The sequence below is a fragment of the Dipodomys merriami genome, unplaced genomic scaffold (genome assembly GCF_024711535.1).
Source record: "Dipodomys merriami isolate MVZ:Mamm:240054 unplaced genomic scaffold, mDipMer1.0.p SCAF_62, whole genome shotgun sequence".
Classification (NCBI taxonomy): Eukaryota; Metazoa; Chordata; class Mammalia; order Rodentia; family Heteromyidae; genus Dipodomys; species Dipodomys merriami.
In genome coordinates this window covers 108,224-130,653 of record NW_027206202.1, presented here as the reverse complement: position 1 = coordinate 130,653, position 22,430 = coordinate 108,224, and the positions used below count along the sequence as shown (strand labels likewise).

The 22,430-nt window shown below is 48.6% G+C and overlaps 1 protein-coding gene across 2 annotated transcripts in view; it reads left to right on the top strand.

Moving 5' to 3' along the window:
* Positions 1-22,430, top strand: part of LOC138814915 (transmembrane channel-like protein 7) — a 30,773-nt gene that overhangs the window by 685 nt on the left and 7,658 nt on the right. For both annotated transcript variants that reach the window (XM_070004025.1, XM_070004024.1), the window contains exons 2-11: positions 8,794-9,037; positions 10,638-10,786; positions 12,078-12,245; positions 13,425-13,507; positions 15,637-15,782; positions 17,041-17,188; positions 17,835-18,008; positions 19,723-19,880; positions 20,546-20,663; positions 20,876-20,973. In XM_070004025.1, the coding sequence (XP_069860126.1) occupies positions 8,794-9,037; positions 10,638-10,786; positions 12,078-12,245; positions 13,425-13,507; positions 15,637-15,782; positions 17,041-17,188; positions 17,835-18,008; positions 19,723-19,880; positions 20,546-20,663; positions 20,876-20,973 (1,486 nt within the window). The remainder of the gene's footprint in view (positions 1-8,793; positions 9,038-10,637; positions 10,787-12,077; positions 12,246-13,424; positions 13,508-15,636; positions 15,783-17,040; positions 17,189-17,834; positions 18,009-19,722; positions 19,881-20,545; positions 20,664-20,875; positions 20,974-22,430) is intronic.

Sequence of the window (22,430 nt, the reverse complement as noted above, 5' to 3'; positions counted from 1 at the left end):
CTCTGAGATTTTTTTTTCCCCTCCAAACATAACTATGTAAAACCACCACTCTGTCAAGATAACAAAGTTGCCAGCACCCCGGCGGGTTTCTTTTTGTAGCTGCTGCTGTGAATTTTATTGAGCAATGCTTTCATACTCGTTTGTATCTTCGGTGCTTAACAACACCACGGGCTTAGGGTAAAATATGAATGCATTTGGGATTGCTCTCACAAAGAAAAATCTAGGACCGACCTAACTCTAGATCCAAAGTGCTTGTATCAAGAGAGAGAGGGAAGGGGAGGAAGGGGGGGGGTGATATTTGAATGATCATGATTTCCCAGCTCAGTATTAACTCTGCTCTCACCAGTTCAGTTTAGCCTTTTCATTAGTAAAAGCCAGGGTTTGGGGGCTGTGACTTGGCCTGGCATAGATGAGGTCCTGGGATTCCATTCTCAACACCTTTAAAGAAAAAAAAGAAAAGCATTTGTCTTGCTTTCAAATTATCTTCCTCTTATTTGGCACAGTTTGTTACTTCTGTCTGGGATCTTTGCTGAGTATGTAAGGAGACTTCCAAGTCCCTTTAAGGGACCGCCCCCCCCCCCCCAGTCCCTGGCACTATTTTTGTCCTCCTGTTGGCTGTCAAGGGTGGGAAGCTCAGAGACAAACTCCAGTCCTTAACTTTATAGCACTTTGGATACAGTAACTTCTGGGCTAGGATAGGGAGTGGACGCATTAGTCATCTGTGCCATGTTTAATAACAAAACACCTGAGCCAACCATTTATTTTTGGCTTCCAGTTGAAGAGGCTTTTGTTCACTATCGGTTGGCCTAGCTGCTTTGGGCTAACTGTGGGAACAGATATGGGACAAAGCCAGCCTCTCAGGAAAGAGGGAAGCAAAAGGCCAGGGGGCTGAAGAGGATGAGCCTGGGCTGGGTACCTGTGTCACCTTCAGCGGCACTGTGCCAGGGACCTGGATGAATGTCCTTCTCTCCCACCTCAGTGATGTCTTCAAAGGGGCTTGAAGGGTTTGAGGGGTTTCCTGGCTTAGGGCCAGGAACAAGACTTCATTGTATCTTTATTTTAGTTTTTAAACCTTTTTATTTGATTGCTCATGGGGCTTAAACTCAAGGTCTGGGCTCTTTTGCTCAAGGCTAGCATTCTACCACTTGGAGCCACAGCACCACTTCCCATTTTCTCCTTATTGATTGAGGCTAAGAATCTCAGACTTTCCTGTGATTCTCAGATCTCAGCCTCCAGAGTGGCTAGGATAGATTACAGGCATGAGCCACCAGTGCCCAGCTTCATCATGTTTCTCTAGAACCTTTCTAGATCTTTTCTAGATACTCACCCTTCATTTGTCTTTGGACAGACAGATTATCTTTGGACAGACAAATTAAGTGCTTGGTGGCTCAGTTTCCTTGCATGGTAAAAGGAAAGGCTTGGATGAATTCAGGAATTAGTTACCGTGCACAGTAAGTCCTTCCCAGACTTGGTGATTTAGAACAGTAATGATCCTGTGTTACCTCAGTTCCTGTGGGGCAGAAAATAAGGGGTGACTCCTGCTTGCCCTGGGGGTGGTTCGGCCTTAAGATTTCTTCTGAGGCTGCTGCAATAGCACCCCGTGGGCATGTGTGGACAGGTTTTTGGAGACATCTGCTTCAGGACCTGCCTGAAAGTGGACTTGTTGGGTCCAGGGTGAGCCTGCATTTAATTCTCCCATTCAGCTACATTCAATCTCTTCACTCTTCCCCATGAGCATTATTCAGGGTCCAGGAGAGTTCCCACGTGACTCACCCAGTTGCCCCAGAATGCTGTGGGGGACAGAGTTGGCCCCTGTGTTTGTTGGCTACAGAGTTCAGGGCCCTTCTCTGCTGTAGGGAGAGGATCATGCCATGCTGGCTTTGACCTTGCTTGCTAGAGGGCAGGCTTGGTGTGGGCTTAGGAGTGGGGAAACACCTAGAATAGTAAAGGCAAGACCCCTTATGGAAGGATCTAGAACCTTTTCCATTTGGTTTACCAAACTAGTCTTTATTTAATCAGTCGTGTGGCCCTGGGCAAGTCCCTAACTTCTTGGAGCCTTAGTCTTTTCAGGGAAAGTTGATGCTCCTGCCCTAGGAGGATTTAATGAGATCAAAGACTGCACCCCCTGCCCTGCAGGCACTTAGTGGTAGAACTAAAGAGGGTCAGGAGGTGAGAGACAGCCTTCCCTATCTACAGGAAGAGTCACCATCCACACCTCTGTGACAGAAGGCAGAGTAGCAAGAGAAAGCATTCCCAATTTATTCCACCCAGCCAAGTGTTATGTGCACTTGAAGACCCAGGGTGAACTTTCCATTTTTATGACAGCCTTGCAGACTTGTGATTGGACAAAGAGGGTGAGCTAACAGTATTGCAGACATGTGATTGGACAAAGAGGGTGAGCTAACAGTATTGCAGACATGTGTTTGGATAAAGGGTGAGCTAACCGTATTGCAGACGTGATTGGACAAAGCGTGAACTAACAGTATTGCAGACATGCGATCGGACTAAGGGAGTGAGCTAACAGCTCTGCAGACAAGTGATTGTTCAAAAGGTGGGCAGGAATCCAATAAGGCCTTTGTCTAGGTTGTTCTTGGTCTCACTCATTCATGTCTTCCTCCCTTCTGAGATGGAGTATTTCTGAGCTCCAACACTACTAGCGTTATTTCTACTTGGAAGTTTGGGGATCCTAATGTTACAGGGTTTAATGACTGCGTGTGCAGTGTCTAGACCTTTCTGAAGATATGCTAGGAGGTATGTAACATAGTGGAGGAAACTATTACTTAGGTCTGAGTTCTGTATACTGTTAAGCCTGAAGACAAATAGCCACTTAACCTGTGGGGTTTATTTTCTCCCTTATCCAAGCCTGTTTGCCCAATGACCAATCACCCTTCAAAGCAGTCCGAGAAGGTGGGATGTTCTGGACAAGCTGGAGACTTGTCCAGGGCCATTTTCAGGCTGTACTGGTTCTTTGGCGACTCACCAGTCTGACTTTGGCTATTTTTTTTTTTTCTCCCTCAGAAGGAGACTGAGCTTTGCCCAGCAACTGGGGCCTGATCGGACCCATTGGCCCTGGGTGGTGTTTATTTGTTTTTTTTTTTTCAGGAAGTAAAGAATTTCGAGGGATAAAGGGGGGAAATGGCTGTCAGTGTTGTGCTGTTTGCTGCAGTCTGGCTGCCTAGAGGAGCATTGTTTGGGTGTGGGACCACCCAGACCTCCCGTTGGCTGTCCTTCCCCTCCGCCCTTCTGGAGGAGGGGAGGAGGAGGGAGGAATGTGAAGGAAGGGAGGAGAACCAGTTTGAGCTGGCTCTGGGGAGCTGGAGATGGAGGGAGCAGGGGTCCTGGCATCCACCTTGTTAAGCTGGGGTCGAGGGGGAAGGAGAGAGAACTGGAGCCCACTGATTGCTGGGAAGGAAATGAAGGGGAGGGTATCCTACTGGGAAGAGGTGGGGGGAGGGGAAGCCAAGGCCAATGGGAGTCAGGTAGAAGGAGCATGGGGAGAGGAGGCTGCAAAGGCAGAGGGCTGGAGGCAGTCCCAACCCTGCTGGGTTTGAGGAAGGCCCCTCTAGGAGGAGCAGCAGTGGGAGGAGTCAGCCAGGCCGGGCTTATGAGGACCAGGCAGGCCCATGTCTGCAGTTAGCTTTTGGACACCATGTGTGTGGTGACTTTAATTCCTCATTGCTGTGTCTCATGAGGTAGTGAGTGACTATATACCCCTTTACCCTTGTGGAAACAGGCTCTGAGAAGTTACTCAGCGAGCCATTTGTCATGGTTTTGTGTGTGTGTGTGTGTGTAAATTGTTCTCCAAGGGGTCTCAGTGTGGCAAGCCATGTGTGATGGTATTGGCCCCTTTAAGAGGCGGGGCCTAATGGGAAGTCTTTAAGTTATTGGGGGTGGTGCCTTCCCCCATAGGGATTGTGGGACTCCAGGGTCATACTCCCTCACACTGCCCCATCCTGAGGCATGGCCCTCTGTGTGGGCCATGCAGTTGGACCTCCAGGACTAAAAGCTAAATAAATAAACCTCTTTATTTAGGACTGGGGACGTGGCTCAAGTGTTAGAGCACCTACCTAGCAAGCATGAGGCCAAAAAAAAAAAATTTGTTTTTAAAGTCTGTCTCTGGTCTTTCATGATGGTGACACAGAACAGACGAATACGTTGCAGAAACAGAAGAACGTTCGTGTCCTGGAGAGCAAGGGTCCGGGTGCTTGTGTGCAGATGACTGTTTCATTCCTTCATCCTGTCCAGGCTCATGTTAACTGCCAGCTCAATAAGAGTGAACAGGACCAGAAATGCCTCAGAGGGCCTTTCCCCTGGAAACGCTCTTTCAGCCTCTGGGTTGCCCTACGGCAGAGTCTCCTGTCTTTTACATCTGCAAAGTGAGGAAAGACCTGCACTGTAAAACCCATTAAGAAATTCCCAGCTTCTTCCTAGTGCTAAAAGCTCCAGAAAGGCAAGGCCCTGGCAGTTGCCTCTACCGGCATCTAGCACTTTCCCTTTGGGTGAGGCAGTAGCCAAGGAGAAAACACACTCTCCATAGGAGCAGCATGATCCATGGCAAGAAGAGGCCCGACTGCAAATTCCAAATCACTGTGTATATTCAGTTCACCAGTAAGGCAGCAGAGCACACACAGCCTATCAAGCATCTAGTACCATTAGCGGAAGCTGCGCTCTAAACCAAACATCTACAACCTTACCGTCTCTGGGCCAACAGCTTCCAGCCTGCCACCTATCTTTGTAAATAAAGTTTTATTGGGACACAGCCATGCCATTCATTTGTGGGTCCTCTGTGGCCCTTTTCATGTGATAGGCCACCTAATCTTCTGTATAGACCTGCAGGAAGTGGGAGAACAGCTGTCCTCATTTGACAGGAGGGGAAACTGAGGCACAGAATGAGCAAGAAACTTGTCGGGTTATACAAGTGGTGCTCAGCCCCAGGGAGGTGGCCTTGGGAACTGGGCCCTTGCCACCTTCTTTGAGACGCAGTAACTGATCCACACTGCCCCTGCTCCTCTCCCTCCACCCTCCTGCCTGATACTGGCAGCCCTGGGTATGAAGTCCAGCTGGGACTCTGATTAGCAAGTTAGTCACCCAGGGCTCTGGAGAATGTGAGGCCCTGCCAGGCTTGTGCCACACCCAGGTACCTGTTGTGACTCATGCCTCATCCTCCCAACGCGTTCTGTCTGATAAAGGAGGCCCTCCCCACTCAGGTGAGGTTCCTGGGGTTGAAGCTTCTCTACCCTGTAGAAGCAGCCACTAAATGGCCACAAGCAGTGCAGTTTCCTACAGTTGGAGCAAACGATGCAGCGATGTCTCAATGGTATGATGGTCCCTATGACTCCCGCTTGTCATCTTGTAAGGACCAAGAGACCATTTCCTTCATCCCCCTGTGTAGTCCCGGCCCGACCTCCAGACCTGCAGTCTTCCAGCCTCAGCCTCCTGAGGTCTGGGAGTGTACTACCATACCCCACTTCATGATCAGTACTTCAGATGGAAAAGTACTTAGTGCTCAGTACTGTCCTGGTTTCCAGCATCCAGGGAGAAGGGGAGATGCTTGGAATTCCCACAGTTACTGGCAGGGGGCCCAGGCCCCACAGCCTGCCGTCCCCTTACCCAGCGTTTCCATGGTCCCATGGAGGGAATCAGAGCACTCAGTATGCAATGTGTCTGCACTGGTGTTGGTTGGCGTGAGTGCTGAGGAAGCTGAAGGTGGCTCTCATGCTGATGAGGTCATGCTTGGCCCACATCTGGGCGGGTCGGGCCCTGTCCTTTGGTGGACTTGATACCCTCTGCAGAGAGCCACCAAGGAAGTCAGGACGAAGAGGATGCTGTCCAGGAGTGCCTGCCTTCTCCTGTTCATTCATTCATTCATTCATCTGTTCATCATCCATTCATCTGTTCACTCATTCCTACATGCATTCATTCATTCATCTACCCATCATCCATGGTTTTATTCATATGTTCACTCATTCATTCATTCATCCATTCATTCACTCATTCTTCAAGCAGAAGGTCTCTAGGAACCAGGCACTATTTTAAGCTTTTTTTTTTTTTTGGTGGTTGTAGGACTTGAATTCTGGGCCTGGGCTCTGCCCCTGAGCAATTCAGTTCAAGGCTAGTGCTCTACCATTTGAACCACAGCACCACTTCCGGTTTTCTGATGGTTCACTGGAGATAAGAGTCTCACAGACTTTTCTGCCTGAGCTGGTTTTGAATCTCTATCCTTAGATCTTAGCCTCCTGAGGAGCTAGGATTACAGGCGTGCGCCACCTGTGCCTGGCTTCCATTGCAAGCTTTATCCTTGCCTGAAGAATACTCAATGACAGGGAAGGTAGTTCTGCCTGCTTCTGGTCCCACAGCCCCTGTAGCACCATCCTTCTACTTCAGTAACAGTCTCATGGCTGAAGCCTGGGAGTTTCCGGTATTCCTGAATCGTGGCTCCCCAGTGCCTGGGTCATACCCCGGTGTGAGAAAACAGCCACACCCTGACTGCAGGACATCAGAGGCCACGCTGACAGCAACCCCTCAGCTGGACCATCTCAGTGAACCTCCCACCAGTAACTGAGATGCTGATTTATATTCTTCCAGCTGCTCAGAAGGCAGAGATGAGAGGGTGGCGATGGGAGACCAGCAAAGACCCAAGTTAGCAAGACACTCTCTCAAGTGAGAAGATAGGAATGGTGGTGTACTCACCTGTAATCTCAGCTACACAAGAGGCAGAGATAGGACGGTCAGAGTCTAAGGCAGCCCTGTGCAAAAAGTACAAGCTCTTATCTAAAAATAAATAAATAAATAACCTGAAGTTAAAAGGGCTGGGTATGTGGCTCAAGTGGTAGAGTGCCTGCCTAGCACGCACAAAGCCCTGAGTTCAAATCCCACTACTTCCAGAAGTTAAAAATAATTCAGGGTAGAGAAGCCTTGGGTGCCTGCCTCTGTTGGTGAGCGGGAAAGTGGGTGATAGCATCCTTTAAAAAGTGCTTGGTCTCCTGAAGAGAGGGGACGGACTCTCATAAGAAAAGTGAAGATGCCGCATGGAAAGTCTGCTTGGATTTGTTTTATCTCTGGGGCCAACGTTTGAACCGCAGCGCCTTATACTTGCTTGTGCAGTTGCTCTGCTACTTGAGCCACACCCCCAGCCCTTTTAGTTTAGTTACTTTTCAGATAGGGTCTTACATTGATGCCAGCCTTAGACTACAGTCCACTTCCTCGTCCTTGTGCTGGGATCACAGACACAAGCCACCATGCCCGGCCTACAATAGGGATGATGGTGATCAGAGTTGGGGGTGTCACATGCGATGATGCGTAGCAGCCTTCAGTCACGTGCCACAAAGTGAGCTCCCAGTGACCCAGGCCGTGTGAATGTACATTGTATGAAGCCCTCCTTCCTCATCAGGCGGATGAGGCCCCAGGGTGGTGTACGTCATGCCCACAAGAGATCCCCTGCCGACCCTTTCTGTAGTGGCTGGGCCAGCCGGTGCCAGGCCACCCTGTCAAGTCAGCCCCTGCTTCGGCCTGGGGTTGGGTTTCTGACCCCCAGCTGCTGAATATTTAATAGGTCTTCTGCTGTCTGTTTAAAGACCTTTGTTTGTGGTTCATAATAGTTCTTTGTGGCCGCTCCTGAGGTGGGCGGGGCCTCCTGGCAGCGTGAGGCCCTGTGGCCCCTGGGGTCCAGTGAGTCAGGGGAGTCTCTGTTACTAAGCCTGTGTGTCATATCCGCAGGGCATGTTGAGACAGATAAGGTAGATGGAGCTCGGAGGAGCTGTGTGGCCACTGGCAGAGCCCCAGGTACTGGACTCTGTGTGCCTCTCACTGTGGGACCAGGTCCTGCCTGGTGGTCCTGGAGCCTTGTGGGATAGGCTAGGGGCTCTCCTAGGATCTGCTACGCCTTTAACCCTGTGCCCTGTGCAAAGCCGGTCCCCAGCAACCCTGTAAAGCCAGGTCTGAACATGACATGCCAGGACCACAGTCCTCAGCAGCCTCGGTCCACCTGCAACACTGCACCCCACACTGTGGGACAGGAATATTACTAGCCCCATTTGGCAGACAGTCCACACATTTTCCTAGTGGCTACAGACAGTCACAGCACTCAGAGTGTAACTTAAAGCGTGCTCGTGAACACCTCCAGTCAACGAACCTACCTGCAGATGATTTCTCTAGCCTCAGGCGAGTGGCTATCTGCAAGGTTTGGTTATAGTCTCTCTCTCTCTCTCTCTCTCTCTCTCTCTCTCTCTCTCTCTCTCTCTCTCTCTCTCTGTCTGTCTCTCTCTCTGTCAGATCAGTTGTAGGGCTTGAACTCAGGCATTGTCCCTGAGCTTCTTTGTGCTCAAGGCTAGTGCTCTGCCACTTGATCCACAGTGCCACTTCCAGATTTTTTTTGGGTGGGGGGTCCGGTCATGAGGCCTGAACTCTGGGTCTGGGCACTGTCTGGGCACTGTCCCTCAGCTCTTCAGCTCAAGGCTAGCGCTCTACCACTTGAGCCACAGCGCCACTTCCAGCTTTTTTCTTTTTGCTTATGTGGTGCTGAGGAATCGAACCCAGGGCCTCAGGCCTGCAAGGCAAGTGCTCTACCACTGAGCCACCTTCCCAGCCCAGCCACTTCCAGATTTTGAGTGAATAATTAAGAGATGAGTCTCACAGGGTCTTTTCTTCCCCAGACTGGCTACAAAAAAATGATCCTCAGATTTCAGTCTCTTTAGTAGCTAGGATTACAGGCATGAGCCACCAGCACCCAGCTGTACCAGTGTTGTTCTTGGCTAATGCCAAGGTGTGACTGATGCCTTCCCTTTTCTTCCTTAGAGAACCTCTCTGTTGATTCCAGTTGCTTCTCCTCTCCACCTGTGAACTTCCTTCAAGAATTGCCCAGCTACCGGTCGGCCACACGCCGGAGAACCACCGTCCTTGCCCGGGATAAGCAGAGTAGCATATTGCTGAAGCCATCAGACTCTTACAGCTCTCAACGAGAGGGAGAAATCACAGAAAACCTCAACAGGCAGTCCATCCGGAAGTATGCACTGAACATCTCCGAGAAGCGGCGGCTGAGGTCTGTTCATTCGTCACCTAGAGGCTGCATAACAGCTTATTAAGTGTATTTATTTTCTTTTTATTTATTTATTTTGGTCAGTTGTGGGACTTGAACTCAGAGCCTGGGCACTGTCCCTGAGTTCTTTTGCTCAATGCTAGCACTCTACCACGTGAACCACATCATCACTTCTGGTTTTCTGTGGGTTACTCACAGATAAGAATCTCACAGTCTTTCCTGCCTGGACTGTGAACCAGGATCCTCAGATCTCAGCCTCTTGAGTAGCTAGGATTGCAGGCATGAGCCACCAGCATCTGGCTTTATAAGTGTATTTCTTGCTTACATAGAATTCTAGGTTCAAGTCATTGGAAACTTGCTATCACTCAGGGACCCAGGCTCCTTCCATATTGTGGCTCTGCATTCCACCTCCTGAACCCCTTCCTGAATCCTCTTCGGCCAATGGGAAGGAGTGAGCTCATTTTCCTTAAAGCTGGGTGTATAGTGACTCACCCTCTATGTTTTAGAAACCTAAATAGTTTCATCAAGTTGGGAGGCAGCTGTGGCCAGTTGTGGCTGGGCAGGTGCTTCTGTGATCCTGATTGGGGTCAGCTGGCTGCAGGCCTGTGTAGCTCAGCCTTCTCCGTATTAGCCTGGCTCCAGGAGAGGAGTTGAGCTCAGGCCTCCCGAGGCCAAGCTTAGAACCAGCACGTGGTATAAGCAGATCATGCTGCCAGTCTAGATGCTGTGAATGGAAAGAGCTGTGCTCAGTAACTTAGCAGGGAAGAGGTGGCCAGGGGAAGGAAAGAGGGAGGTGGAAGTGGATGGAACGGGCTTTAACAGCAGGAGGAAGGGCAAGAATGTAGCTGTTATTGACTGGAAAGGGGCAAATGCCAAGACCCAAGGTAGGGTCAAGAAATCATGTGATAGACTTGGGATTGGGCCTAGGAGAGAGGTAGAGAGGCCTGTGAGCCAAGATTTACCTAAGAGAGACCTTGAGTGCCATGTAAAGGATGTTCTTTTATTCTTTAAATACATATGGGTCATAAACCTAAAATATCAATCTCTCTGTTCATCCTTCCATCCAGCCATTTTCCCAGCACTCCATTATCTATCTATCCATCCTTTCTCCCATCTCCCAGTCCACTCATTCACCTATTCATCCATCCATCCTGTATACCTACCCATCCATCCACCCATCCATACCCCTGTCTACCCATCTACCCATCAGCCATTCATTCTCTCATCCATCCATCCACCCACCCTCCTAACCACCCATCTATCCATCTATCCAGTATCCATCCGTCATCCATCCTCCAATCTACCCATCTATCCACCTACCCACCCACCCACCCACCCACCCATTTATCTGTCCATCTCTCCATCCTCTCATGCATCTACCCATCCATTTCTCCATCCATTCTTCTGTCTATGCACCTATCCATTGATCCATCCATCCATCCATCTTCTCATTCATCCATCCTTCTTCCCTTCTCCCATATATTGTTTCTGTCTTCTTTCACTTAGTATGATGTTTCCAAGTTGTAGCAGAGATCAGATTCTTTTTCATGGCTGAATAACATTACAATGTATGTATAGACCACTGTTTATCCATTGTCACCAGGGACATTCAGGAGACACAAATGCAGTACTTATCGGAGTGGGACCAGTGGAAGCGGTACAGCAGCAAGTCTTGGAAGCGGTTCCTGGAGAAGGCTCACGAGATGACGGACCACCTGGAGCTGTGGCGGAAGGACATCCGCAGCATCGAAGGTATCCAGAGGCCCAGGAGCCCCCCTCACGTCTGCACTTCTGACTCCTCCCATGATGACTGTGGGCGACAAGCCACACAGGGTGTTAGCAGAGCCTGAATCTTGAGTACAAATGCTAAGGGAAGTCATACATAGCAGTCTACCCTCTGTTTGATTGCTGTAGAGGTCTTGGAATCATATCACAGTCATTAGGCTTTACTAGGACTTGAACTCAGGGCCTGGGCACTGTTGGTTAGGCTTTTCACTCTGTGATTGAGCCACAGCTCCACTTGTGGCTTCTTGCTGGTTAATTGGAGATAAGACTGTTATGGACTTTGCTGCCTGGGTTGTCTTCAAACCTCAGTCCTTACATTTCAGCTTCCTGAGTAGCTAGGATCATAGGCATGAGCCACCAATGCCCAGCCACATCCATACCTTTTAATGGCAAACTGCCTGGACTTGGCACACTTCAAAGCATTGGTGAGATGTGAGGCTCAGAGGCAGGAAAGGTTCCCATGGCTGTGAAAATACCAAGAACCTCTGCTTTTCCCATTGTGCAGCACAGTGCTGTGTTTGTCAGCTTATGCAGCTAGAACGAAGTACTGTAGACTGAAGGACTTAAGAAACAGAAGTTTGGGAACTGGGAGTGTAGCTCGGTGATCGAGTGCCTGCCTTGCATGCATGAGGTCCTGGGCTCCATTCCCAGAACTACAAAAAACAAAAGGAAAAGAGCAGGAGGAAGGAAAGAAGAAAGGAAGGGAGAGAGGAAGGGAGGGACTCTGGTCTGGGGGCCGAAACAGCTGCTTTGCTGTGCTTAGATGGTTCAGCTTTGTATATTTGGGGTGCCAGATGGAGGAAAAAGAAGACTAGAGGTAGGGAGGGACAGGGTATAGGTGGAAAACATAGTCTTCATTGCAAGCTAGGCCCTGAATTCAAATCCCCTGTACCATCAAAAGAGAAGTCTCACCTAGTACAGCAAAGGAGCAGGGTAGAGTTCATATATGTACATACGAGGTGATTGGGTGTCATAAAGTCAGTCTATCAGTGATGGATCGATGAGGAATTCCTGCAAGAAATGCTTTTCCTCACCTTACATCTTCCTTGTAGGAAAAATTTAAAAAAAAAAAAAAGAAGAAAAGAAAATAAAGGCTCTGGGAAGTAGTGCTTTGAAGCCACAGGTAGAGAGGTAAAGAAAGCTAGGTTCCTTCTGCATACCTCTGACCCGGTATCCCCAACTTCAGCCCTGCATGGCTGATGGAGAATCTATTACTCTGTCATGTGGATCACCAACATTCTGAATTTCTTCTCTCCAGGGAAGTTTGGCACTGGGATTCGGTCTTATTTCTCCTTCTTGCGGTTCCTGGTGTTGCTGAATTCGGTGATATTTCTCATCATTTTTACGCTGGTTTTGCTCCCGGTCTTGCTCACCAAGTACAAAATCACCAACAGCACCTTTGTGCTCATTCCATTCAACGACATTGGTGAGTGTAAGACCTGCTTTTACCTTCATTCATGTTCTGTCAGACTTGGAATTCACCACGATGGGTTAGGTTATGCTGCAGGGAAAAAGGAAAAAAAAAAATAAAGCAAAACTCCACAGCTCTTAGGGTCCTGTGATTGCAAAGGGTTTTTTTTTTCCTCTGTCATATGATCTTCACTCTGGAGACCACGCTTGGTGGGGCTTCTTCTGTCTACACTCCTATCTTCTGTTTTTTTTGACTGGCACTGTGGGGATTCTTCCTGTCCCATTGCTTGTTTTGTCTAAGTGAGTTCTTGAGAAGTCTTCCTGTGATTGGCTAGGCTATATCATGTGATCTTCCATGAGAAAGGCTGCCCCAAGCCCACAGTGAGGTCATCGGGAACATAGCTGGGCATAACCAGAAGCCCTGAGTCTCTCCTGGCTCAGTCTAGATATATTCTGAATATAGAGCCTGAATATACTCAAGCCAGTGGCTCATGAGTGTTTTCAGTTATTGACATCTTGAGGTAGTTTGTTATACAGCAAAACTGACTGATACAAAGCAGAGGTGAGTTACTCATTCAAGCCTTAAGTAGCATGAAAACTGATGTTAAAAATGGATCCAATAAGCTGGGAACTAGTGGCTATAATCCCAGCTACTCAGGAGCTTGAGATCTAAGGATCATGGCTTGAAGCCAGCCTATGCAGGAAAGTCTATGAAACTCTTATCTCCAGTTCAGCATCAAAAAAGCTGAACGTGGTAGAGCTCAAGTAGAGCCCTAGCCTTGAACAAAAACGCTAAGGGACAATACCCCACACCCTGAGTACAAGCCCCAGTACGGCACACACACACAAAAATACTGAATAACGAAGCATGAATAAATATATGCATTTTTATGTGATGTGTTGAAGTGCAATGATAATTCAAAATCCTGAAACACAGAAACATGAACCCAAGACAGTCAGAAAACCTGCACTGTATGTGCATAGGACCACAATGTGCACAGAAAGGACATGATTGCTCAGGGAGGAGAAGGAAGGCAGGCAAGAATCAGCAGTCAAGCAGAAAAGACTGTGTTGGATCCACTGGGGTTCAGTTACTTGCATGTAGATGCATGCAAATACGTGGGGACATACCTAAAGGCGTGTCCCCTGTTTGCACAGCCTCTTGCAGCTCCTCCTCTTGCTTTCTTTCTGACAGACATGCAGTGCACTGTCTACCCTGTGAGCAGTTCCGGACTCATTTACTTCTACAGCTACGCCATAGACCTGCTTTCCGGCACTGTGAGTGTCTCCCCTCGCTTGTTGCATCTTGAACTCAGGGCCTTAGCGCTACCACCTTGAGCCGCAGCTCCATTTCCGGTTTTCCAATGGCTCATTGGAGATGGAGTCTCACTTTCTAGACTTTCCTACCCAGGCTGCCTTTGAACCTTGATCCTCACATCTCAGTCTCCTGAGTAGCTAGGATTACAGGTGTGAACCACTGGCATCCAGGTTACTTTTTTTTTTTTTTTTTTTTTGTGGTGGTGATATTGTGTGGTTGGAACTCAGGGCCTCACCCTTGTTTGCTAGGTGCTCTCCTACTGAACCATGCCTCTAGTCCTGATTCCCCTTGTTCCTTTTCATTGGTGAATAATATTTACTTGCATGCCAAGTCCCATTTTACTGACTCATAGTGGGCATTTGTATCCATCTTCTAACACCTTGTGAATACTACTGCCATTGTGTGCCCACACTGCTCTTGGTAGACACCTAAGGAATTTGAATCCCTGGGTCAAATGACAGCCCTGAGTTTAAAACTTACTTCTTTTTTGGGGGGGGGTCCAGTTATGGGGCCTGAACTCTGGGCCTGGGCGCTGTCCCTCAGCTCTTCAGCTCAAGGCTAGCACTCTACCACTTGAGCCACAGCATCACTTCCGGCTTTTTTTCTTTTTGCTTATGTGGTGCTGAGGAATCGAACTCAGGGCCTCTGGCATGCAAGGCATGCGCTCTACCACTGAGCCACCTTCCCAGCCCTGAGTTTAAAAGTTTCTGAAGAACAGTCTGACTTCCGAATCAGCGGCACTACCTTACATTCCCACTGGCGATACAGGCAATTCCCTTTTCTTCTACAAGCTGTCCCTGTTTAATTCTGTCCATGCCAGGCAGTAGAAAGCAATCTCAAGGTGGGTTTTTGTTGTTTGTTTTTGTTTTGTACTCTTGGATGGCACTGGGATTTGAACTCAGCACCTCCCATTTGCTCTCCTGCCGAGCCATACCCTCCCTCGCCTTTACCATGGTCTGCCTTCATTTTTCTGCATGTGGCTGTCTAGATGTGTTGGTATGATTGGCTGGGGTGCCTTCATCTTGAGAAATTAGTTGACCGTCGATGCACTGATTCATTGCTGGATAAGCTAATGTCTCTTCCGCCCCGTGTCCATTACTCCTGCTTCGGAGTTAAGTTTTGAAGCTGAGATCTTCCAGCTTCATTCTTTTCTTCAAGGTGGTTTTGGCTCTGCCCGGTCCCTTGCAATCCCCGAAGAGCTTTCAGATGAGCTTGTCAGTTTCTACCCAGAAGCCAGCTGGGATCTGATCAAAGATCGTGTGGATTCCCTGCCAGGAGGCTCCCTATCCATGAAGATAGGATGCTTTCCAAGTTATTTTGATGATTAGTATTTTTTTTTAACATCAAGTTAATAGTTACAGAGTACAAGATTTACACTTGAATATTTATTCCTAAGGATATGATTCTTGAGATGTCCTGACTCATAAGAGAGTTGCCTTATTTCCAATTTGGGGGAATGATTCATCTGGGTATTTTATTTTCTCTTTTGAGCTTTTTACACAATTGTTATCATATAGGTGATATACAGAGGGGTTACAGTTATATATGTCAGATAAAGAATACTCCTGCCCTCACCCACAAGTTGTATCGTTCATTTTCTACACAGTGTCTAGTGAGCACCACTGCTGCGTTTGTTCATCCTTTGTCTCTTCATTTCTGTGGCCACCTCTTTACCCTCCCAAAGACAGATAAATGAAAAAGACGAAAAGAAAACAACCAGGAAGGAACAAAAGAACCCCTCATTATCATTAACTGGAGTTCATTTTGATAACTATTATTTGATATGATCAGAAACACATACGCATTGCACCTTTGTATTCCTCCCCTAAGAGTGTCCTCCCTTGGTCTCACTGCGTGTGGATGCCTGGAGTCCTGTATCATTTATAATGTCCCCATCCGGGTATTTCATTGCTCAAGATTTATCAACCCCTTCCTTCCCACCACTGCCCCCAAACACTTACGGAGTTGCCTCTGGCCCCTATGGCTGTTTTGGTGTCTAGGAATACAAGATGAGCAGAGATGCCTCCACTCCTGGTCACCTGCACTGAGCTGACCTGTCTGAGCTCATGTGCTTGGCTCTCTGTTCCAGGGTTTCTTGGAAGGGACCAGCCTCTTCTACGGACACTACACCATTGATGGGGTGAAATTCCAGAACTTCACCTATGACTTGCCTCTCGCTTATTTGATCAGCACAATCGCCTACCTGGCCCTGAGCCTCCTTTGGATCGTGAAAAGGTAGCAATGTTTCATCACATTCTCCTTGAGTAAGCCACAGCTGAGGAGAGAGGGAAGGAGAAGGGAATGGGAGGGGCCTGATCCCCACACCATTCGAGGCCACGCCCCAAAGACCTAACTTCCTTCCACAAGGCTCCACCCCTAAAGGTTGCAATGCTTTCCAGTAGTACTGTGAGATTAGGAGCCCAGCATTCAACCTGAGGGCTTTGAGGGTCACCCCACATCCAGATGGAAGGGGCAAGCTAGGAAAAGAGTCATGGGAAAGAACCATCTATGGAGTAGGGAGTGAATGGAAACTGCCAGGTGTGAGGGCACGGAGGCAGGAAGAAGGATTTGTGTGTTTATGGACAGGAAATATCACCACCAAAGTTAGTCAAGTTGCCTCACGGAAGAGGATCATACAGCTAATCTTCAGGCTGTCTTAAAGAGTTGAGTTTGGAGCTGAGGGTGGTAGGGCATGCCTGTGATCCTGGTTCTCGGGGAGGCTGAAGTTAGGAGGATTGCAAGTTTAAGACCAGCCTGGGCTCCATAGATGGATAAACCAAAATAATTTTGAACCATGACATACCTGGTTAAGTGGACACAATTGTTTCGAGTGGTCCAAAACTTGATCATATCAAATGGACCTAAAATACAGCCACATCTAACTTCTTGGATTTTATTGGAATTAATTAATTCTTTATGGGGACTGGGGCTTGAACTCAGGGCCTTACTTTCTTTTTTCTTTCTTTTTTTTTTTTGTCAGTCTTGGGGCTTGAACTCTGGGCCTAGGTGCTGTCCCTCAGCTCTTCACCTCAAGGCTAGCACTCTACCACTTGAGCCACAGCGCCACTTCCGGTTTTCTGAGTGGTTTATTGGAGATAAGAATCTCACAGCCTTTCCTGCCCAGGCTGACTTTGAACCACGATCCTCTGATCTCAGCCTCCTGAGTAGCTAAGATTATAGGCGTGAGCCACCTGCGCCAGGCTTGCGCCTTACATTCTTGCTTAGCTTTTTTGCTCAAGGCTGGCACCGTACCTCTTGAGCTACACTTCTACCTCCAGCTTTTCTGCCGGTTAATTGGGATGAGTCACTCAGATTCGTCTGCCTGGGCTGGCTTCAAACCAGGATCCTTCAGTCTCAGCCTCCTAAGTAGCTAGAATGACAGGCTTGAGCCAGTGTAAGGCTAACTACTTAGATTTGTCAGCGCAGCTCATTCATAGGCCTTGTCATAGGCCTTGCTGTTACCAGAAAGCCCTTGTGTTCTGGGGGGGGTCAGGTCGGTGGAGGGGTTCAAAATCAACCTGATTCGGAGCGAGGAGCACTTCCAGAGTTACTGCAACAAGATCTTCGCAGGCTGGGACTTCTGCATCACCAGCCACAGCACGGCCAGCCTGAGGCACAGCAGCCTACGGTACGAGCTCCGGGTGAGTGCGGCCGGCCTCTTCCTTGCGGGGTCCCTGCTGGCCAGCGTGTGCCAGGCCATTGCTGGCCTCAGCCAGTCTCTCCTTAGTCATTTTCCAGATGAATGGAAGCGGGTATTGGTGACCTGGAGCTGGGGCTGGATCTCCACACCCTTGGAGGCCACGCCCCAAAGACCTAACTTCCTTCCCCAAGGCTCCACAAGGGAGGTGGGGACCCACAGCAGTTGGCTGAGATACAGTGTCCTCCCTCTCCCCTCTGCTGTCTTGATCACACCGTTGTTTTCCCACTTGCTGAGAATCTGTGAGAAGCATTGCTTATGTTGGACAAGTGAGAATAAGAAGTCCTGCTAGGCACAGGTGGCTCATACCTATAATCCTAGCTACTCAGGAGGCTGAGCTCTGAGGATCACAATTTGAAGCCAGACCAGGCAGAAAAGTCCCCGTAAGACTCTTGTCTCCAATTAACCATTCAAAAACCAGAAGTAGAACTGTGGCTCAAAGTGATAGAGCAGTAGCATTGAGCAAAAGAGCTTAGGGCCCCGAGTTCATGCCTCACGCCAGACCAAAAAAAAAAGATGGATGGAGAATATACCACAGGTTTCACCCAAAATATCCCAGTGCTTGCCGGTAAGTTTTCTTTGGTCCTCAGGCAGACCTGGAAGAAGAAAGAATCCGGCAGAAAATAGCAGAGAGGACCTCAGAGGAGACGATCCGCATCTACTCTCTGAGGCTGGTGTTGAACGGCCTCGTGCTGGCTGTGTTGTCCGTGTGCTTTTATGCCATTTATGTGGCGACTACCTTCTCCCAAGAGCACATGAAAAAAGTAAGTGCTCTACCCCCCACCCCCAGCTTGCACTCTGCGGGGACATTGTGCTAAGTAGAGGGGAACAGAACATCAGAGGTGGTAGATTTCCACCTTGAAGGAAATTCAGAAGGGTCTAAAATTGAGTGTGTGAGATTCTTTCTCCTCCTGGAATTCACTGTGTTCACGTCTGGGTTGCCTAACGTTTATCTCCAATTCCTCTGCTTATAGCTGGAGCCCCAATTAGCATAAATAGCAGTGATTTTTTTTTTTTTTAGAAAGCACTTTGGAAGAGCTGGGTTCCAGTGGCTCATATCTAGAATCCTAGCTACTCAGAAGGCTGAGATCCAAGGATCACGGTTCAAAGCCAGCCTAGTCAGGAAAGTCCGTGAGACTCTTACTTTCAATTAACGACACACACAAAATGTCAGAAGTGGAGCCGTGGCTCAAGTGGGTAAAATGGTAGCCTTGAGTAAAGAAGCTCAGGGGTAGCACCTAGGCCCTGAATTTGAGCTCCAGGACCAACACACACACACACACACACACACACACACACACACACACACACACACACACACACACACACACACACACACACACACACACACACACACACACACACACACTCTGGAAGCTGAGTGTGTAGAGACACAGACCTGCAATCCCAGCATAATTTGACTTACAGAACAAAGCTTCGTCTCAAAACAAGAATGAAACCAAAAAAATATCCAAGTTAGAGCTGGGCACTGGAGACTCATGCCTGTAATCCACACTACTCAGGAGCCTGAGAGCTGAGGATTCTGATTGAAAACCAGGCCAGAGAGGAAAGTCCATGAGACTTTTTATCTCCAGTGAACCACCAAAAATAAACTGGAATAGAGGTGTGGTTCAGGTGGTAGAACGCTCACCTTGAGCAGTAAAACCAAGCAAGAGCATGAAGACCTGAGTTCAAGCCCCAGTACTGGCACGGGAAAATGTAATTCAAGTTGTTCTAGTGGCCCAGGTTCCAACCATCTTGTGGGATCTGTTGTCCATGGGCTATGGCCCTTCTCTCTATAGTTCAAATAGCTCCCTACTGTGTTCCTGTTCTCAGCAGAGAGAATGAGGTGAAGAGGCTGGGGAGGGCCAGTCTCATCCTCTGAGGACATGACCTGCAGCTTGACTGGAAATTTCTACTCATACTTTCTTAGATAGAATTAACTTACATGGCTGTAGCTAGCCAGCTACAGGGATGGCTAAGAAATTCAGTGTTTAGCCAGGCACCAGTGGCTCATGCCTGTAATCCTAGCTACTGGGAGGCTGAGATCTGAGGATTGTGGTTCAGAGCCAGCCCGGACAGCAAAGTCCCCATGAGACTCTTATCTCCAGTTAACCATTCAAAAACTGGAAGTGGAGTGGAGGGGGGGGGGAATTTAGTGTTTACCCTGGAAAACTGTGATTGATAACTATGAAAGAACAAAGACAGTTATAACAAGTCAATTAACACCGCATTCTTGAAAATCCTTTAGCTTATTTATTTGTGTAGGATATGCGGCATTTTTAAAAAAAATAAACTTTACTTTTATACGTCCAAGAGTTTGTTTTTCTTCCACCAAGGAGATGGCCTGTGATTCGGGCAGTGTTGGATGGACATTGGCCCATGACACCATCACGGTGGCCGGCCTGAGTTCAGCTCTTTGGTTTCTCAGCATCCCTTCTCGTCCTCCTGACCTGTGCATGCTGTTTTCTCCCCCAGGAAATTGACAAGATGGTCTTTGGCGAGAACCTGGTGATATCCTACCTGCCGTCTATTGTGATCACACTGGCCAATTTCATCACCCCCATCATCTTCTCTAAAATCATCCGCTACGAGGATTACTCCCCAGGCTTTGAGGTCCGGCTCACCATCCTCAGGTAACACCTAACTAGGGGTGTGCCAAATCCACCAAGTGCTCTACCACTTGAGTCAGAGCTCCGCTTTAGGCTTTGGGGGTGATTAATTAGACATAGGAGTCTCACGGGGACTTTCCTTGCTGGGCTAGCTTCAAACCGTGGTCCTGAGATCTCAGCTTCCTGAAGAGCTAGGATTATAGCTGAGAACCACCAGCACTTAGGTGAAATCTTTTTTTAAAAAAAGTAGCAGCTAGGCACCAGTAGCTCATGCCTGTAAGCTACTCAGGAGGCTGAGATTTGAGGATCTCCATTTGAAGCCAGCACAGGCTGGAAAGTGTGAGACTCTTACTTATGTCCAGTTAACCAATCCCCCATTCCCCCAACAACAACAACAACAAAGAAGCTGGAAATGGAGATATGGCTTAAGTGGTAAAGCACCAGCCTTGAGTGAAAAAGATAAGGGACAGCATCCAGGTCCTGACTTCAAGCTCCAGGACTGGTACATTAAAAGAATAATAATAGTAGTAGCAATACTACTAATAATAAAGTATCTTTGTATCACCAGCAGCCACCTGCAGAACTTCCCATTGTTTCTAGCACAGAAACTGCCCCCACGTGTATTGTCTTGGTGCTGGAATGATGGTGCCCTGTGCATTGCCCCTGCCCTGTCCCCTGCTGCCCTGCAGGTGCGTCTTCATGCGCCTGGCCACCATCTGTGTGTTGGTCTTCACGCTGGGCTCCAAGATCACATCCTGTGGGGACGATGCTTGCGAACTCTGTGGCTACAACCAGAAGCTCTACCCGGTGAGTGAGCCACAGGGCCGGCGGCCGCCTTGGGCTGCATCCGGAGGTCGAGGGGCTATGGAGGGGTGGGTGTGGCTCCCATCCTCTTTCTGGGCACCGTTGGAGCCTTGAAAAATGGAAGGAGTGGTGAGTTTGGGGGAAGGACAGGTGGTGGGAAAGGTCCGGGATCCTGACTCCCTCTGAGTGTGTCTTTTTGTCCTTTTCGGTTTCAGTGCTGGGAGACCCAAGTGGGGCAAGAGATGTACAAGCTCATGGTCTTCGACTTCATCATCATCATGGCTGTGACGCTGTTTGTGGATTTCCCTAGAAAGTAAGTGACTGCACAAATGCGGGATGGCTCCAGCGTCCCCAAGAAGCCAGGGACACTACCAGTGACTTGCAGGTGGCCCCAGGCCATTGACATCACCCCACATTAGCTATGCTGTGTAAATTAGGCAGCACTGAGGGTAGAAATGGAACTCCCTCCTCAAGGCTTCCTGCCCTGGGCAGGGCCAACACCCTGTCGGTGTGGACTTCTGGACTGCAGGGCGCCAGGCTTCCTGACCTGCCCAGCACTACCTCCCGCTAGCGGTGACATGGGCAGCTGTGGAGCCCACAGCAAGTGAGGTTAAATCAGGCTATGCCATAAAGGCCTCAGAATAGCCAGAAACTGGTGGCACACGCCTGTCATTCTCACTATTCAGGAGGTGGAGATCTTAGGGCTGAGGTTCAAAGCCAGCTTAGACAGGAAAGTCTATGAGAGTCTTATCTCTACCTACCAAAAACTGAAGTAGAGCTGTGGCTCAAGATATAGAGGGCCAGCTTTGAGTGAAAAAGCTAAGGAACAGTGCCCAGAGTTCAAGCCTCAGCACATGCACATAAACACATACATACAACAACAATCACCACCAAAACTTTAGCCAGGCACTGGTGGCTCATACCTGTAATCCTAGCTACTCAGGAGGCTGAGAGCTTTAGGATAGTGGGTTGAAGCCAGCCCAGATGGTGAGACGTCATCTCCAAAATAGCTGGCAAAAAGCCAGGCTGGAGGCGTGGCTGAAGTGGTAGAGCAGCAGCCAACAAACACAAAGCCCTGAGTTCAAGCCCTAGTACTACCAAAAACAAACTTTAGGATGAGGAATATAGCTCAGTGGTACAGCACTTACCTGGCGTTCAAGAAGACCACTACAAACACACAAAACAGAACCTTTATTTTAAATGACACAAATATGGTGACTATGAATGTATTAAAAATCTACAATTTAGCCAGGCATGGTGGCTCATGCCTGTAACCCCAGCTTTGCGGGAGGCACAGATGGAAAGATCAAGGTTTAAGGATAGTCCAGGAGAAAATTAGCCAGACTCTGCCTTAAAGAACAAACTGAGCCAGGGACCAGTGGCTCATGCCTGTAGTACTAGCTACTTAGGAGGCTGAGATCTAAAGATCACAGTTCAAAGCAAGCAAGAAAACCTATGAGACTCTTATCTCCAGTTAACCACCAGAAAACCAGAAGTAGTGCTGTGGCTCAAAGCGGTAGAGCACTAGCCCTGAGCCTAAAAACTCAGGGATGGCACCTAGGCCCTGTGTTCAAGCCCTAAGACCAACAGCAACAATAACAACAAAGCTGAGTGAGCGTAGTAATCCACATTTATAATCACAGCTGGGTGGGAAGTGAGATAGGAAGATCATCTTAAAGCCCTGGGCAAAGCCTGAAACTCTATCTGAAAAACTAAAGTAGAAAGGGGCTGGGGAATCTTTTTAGGTCATGTTCAGGACTGGGTACTATT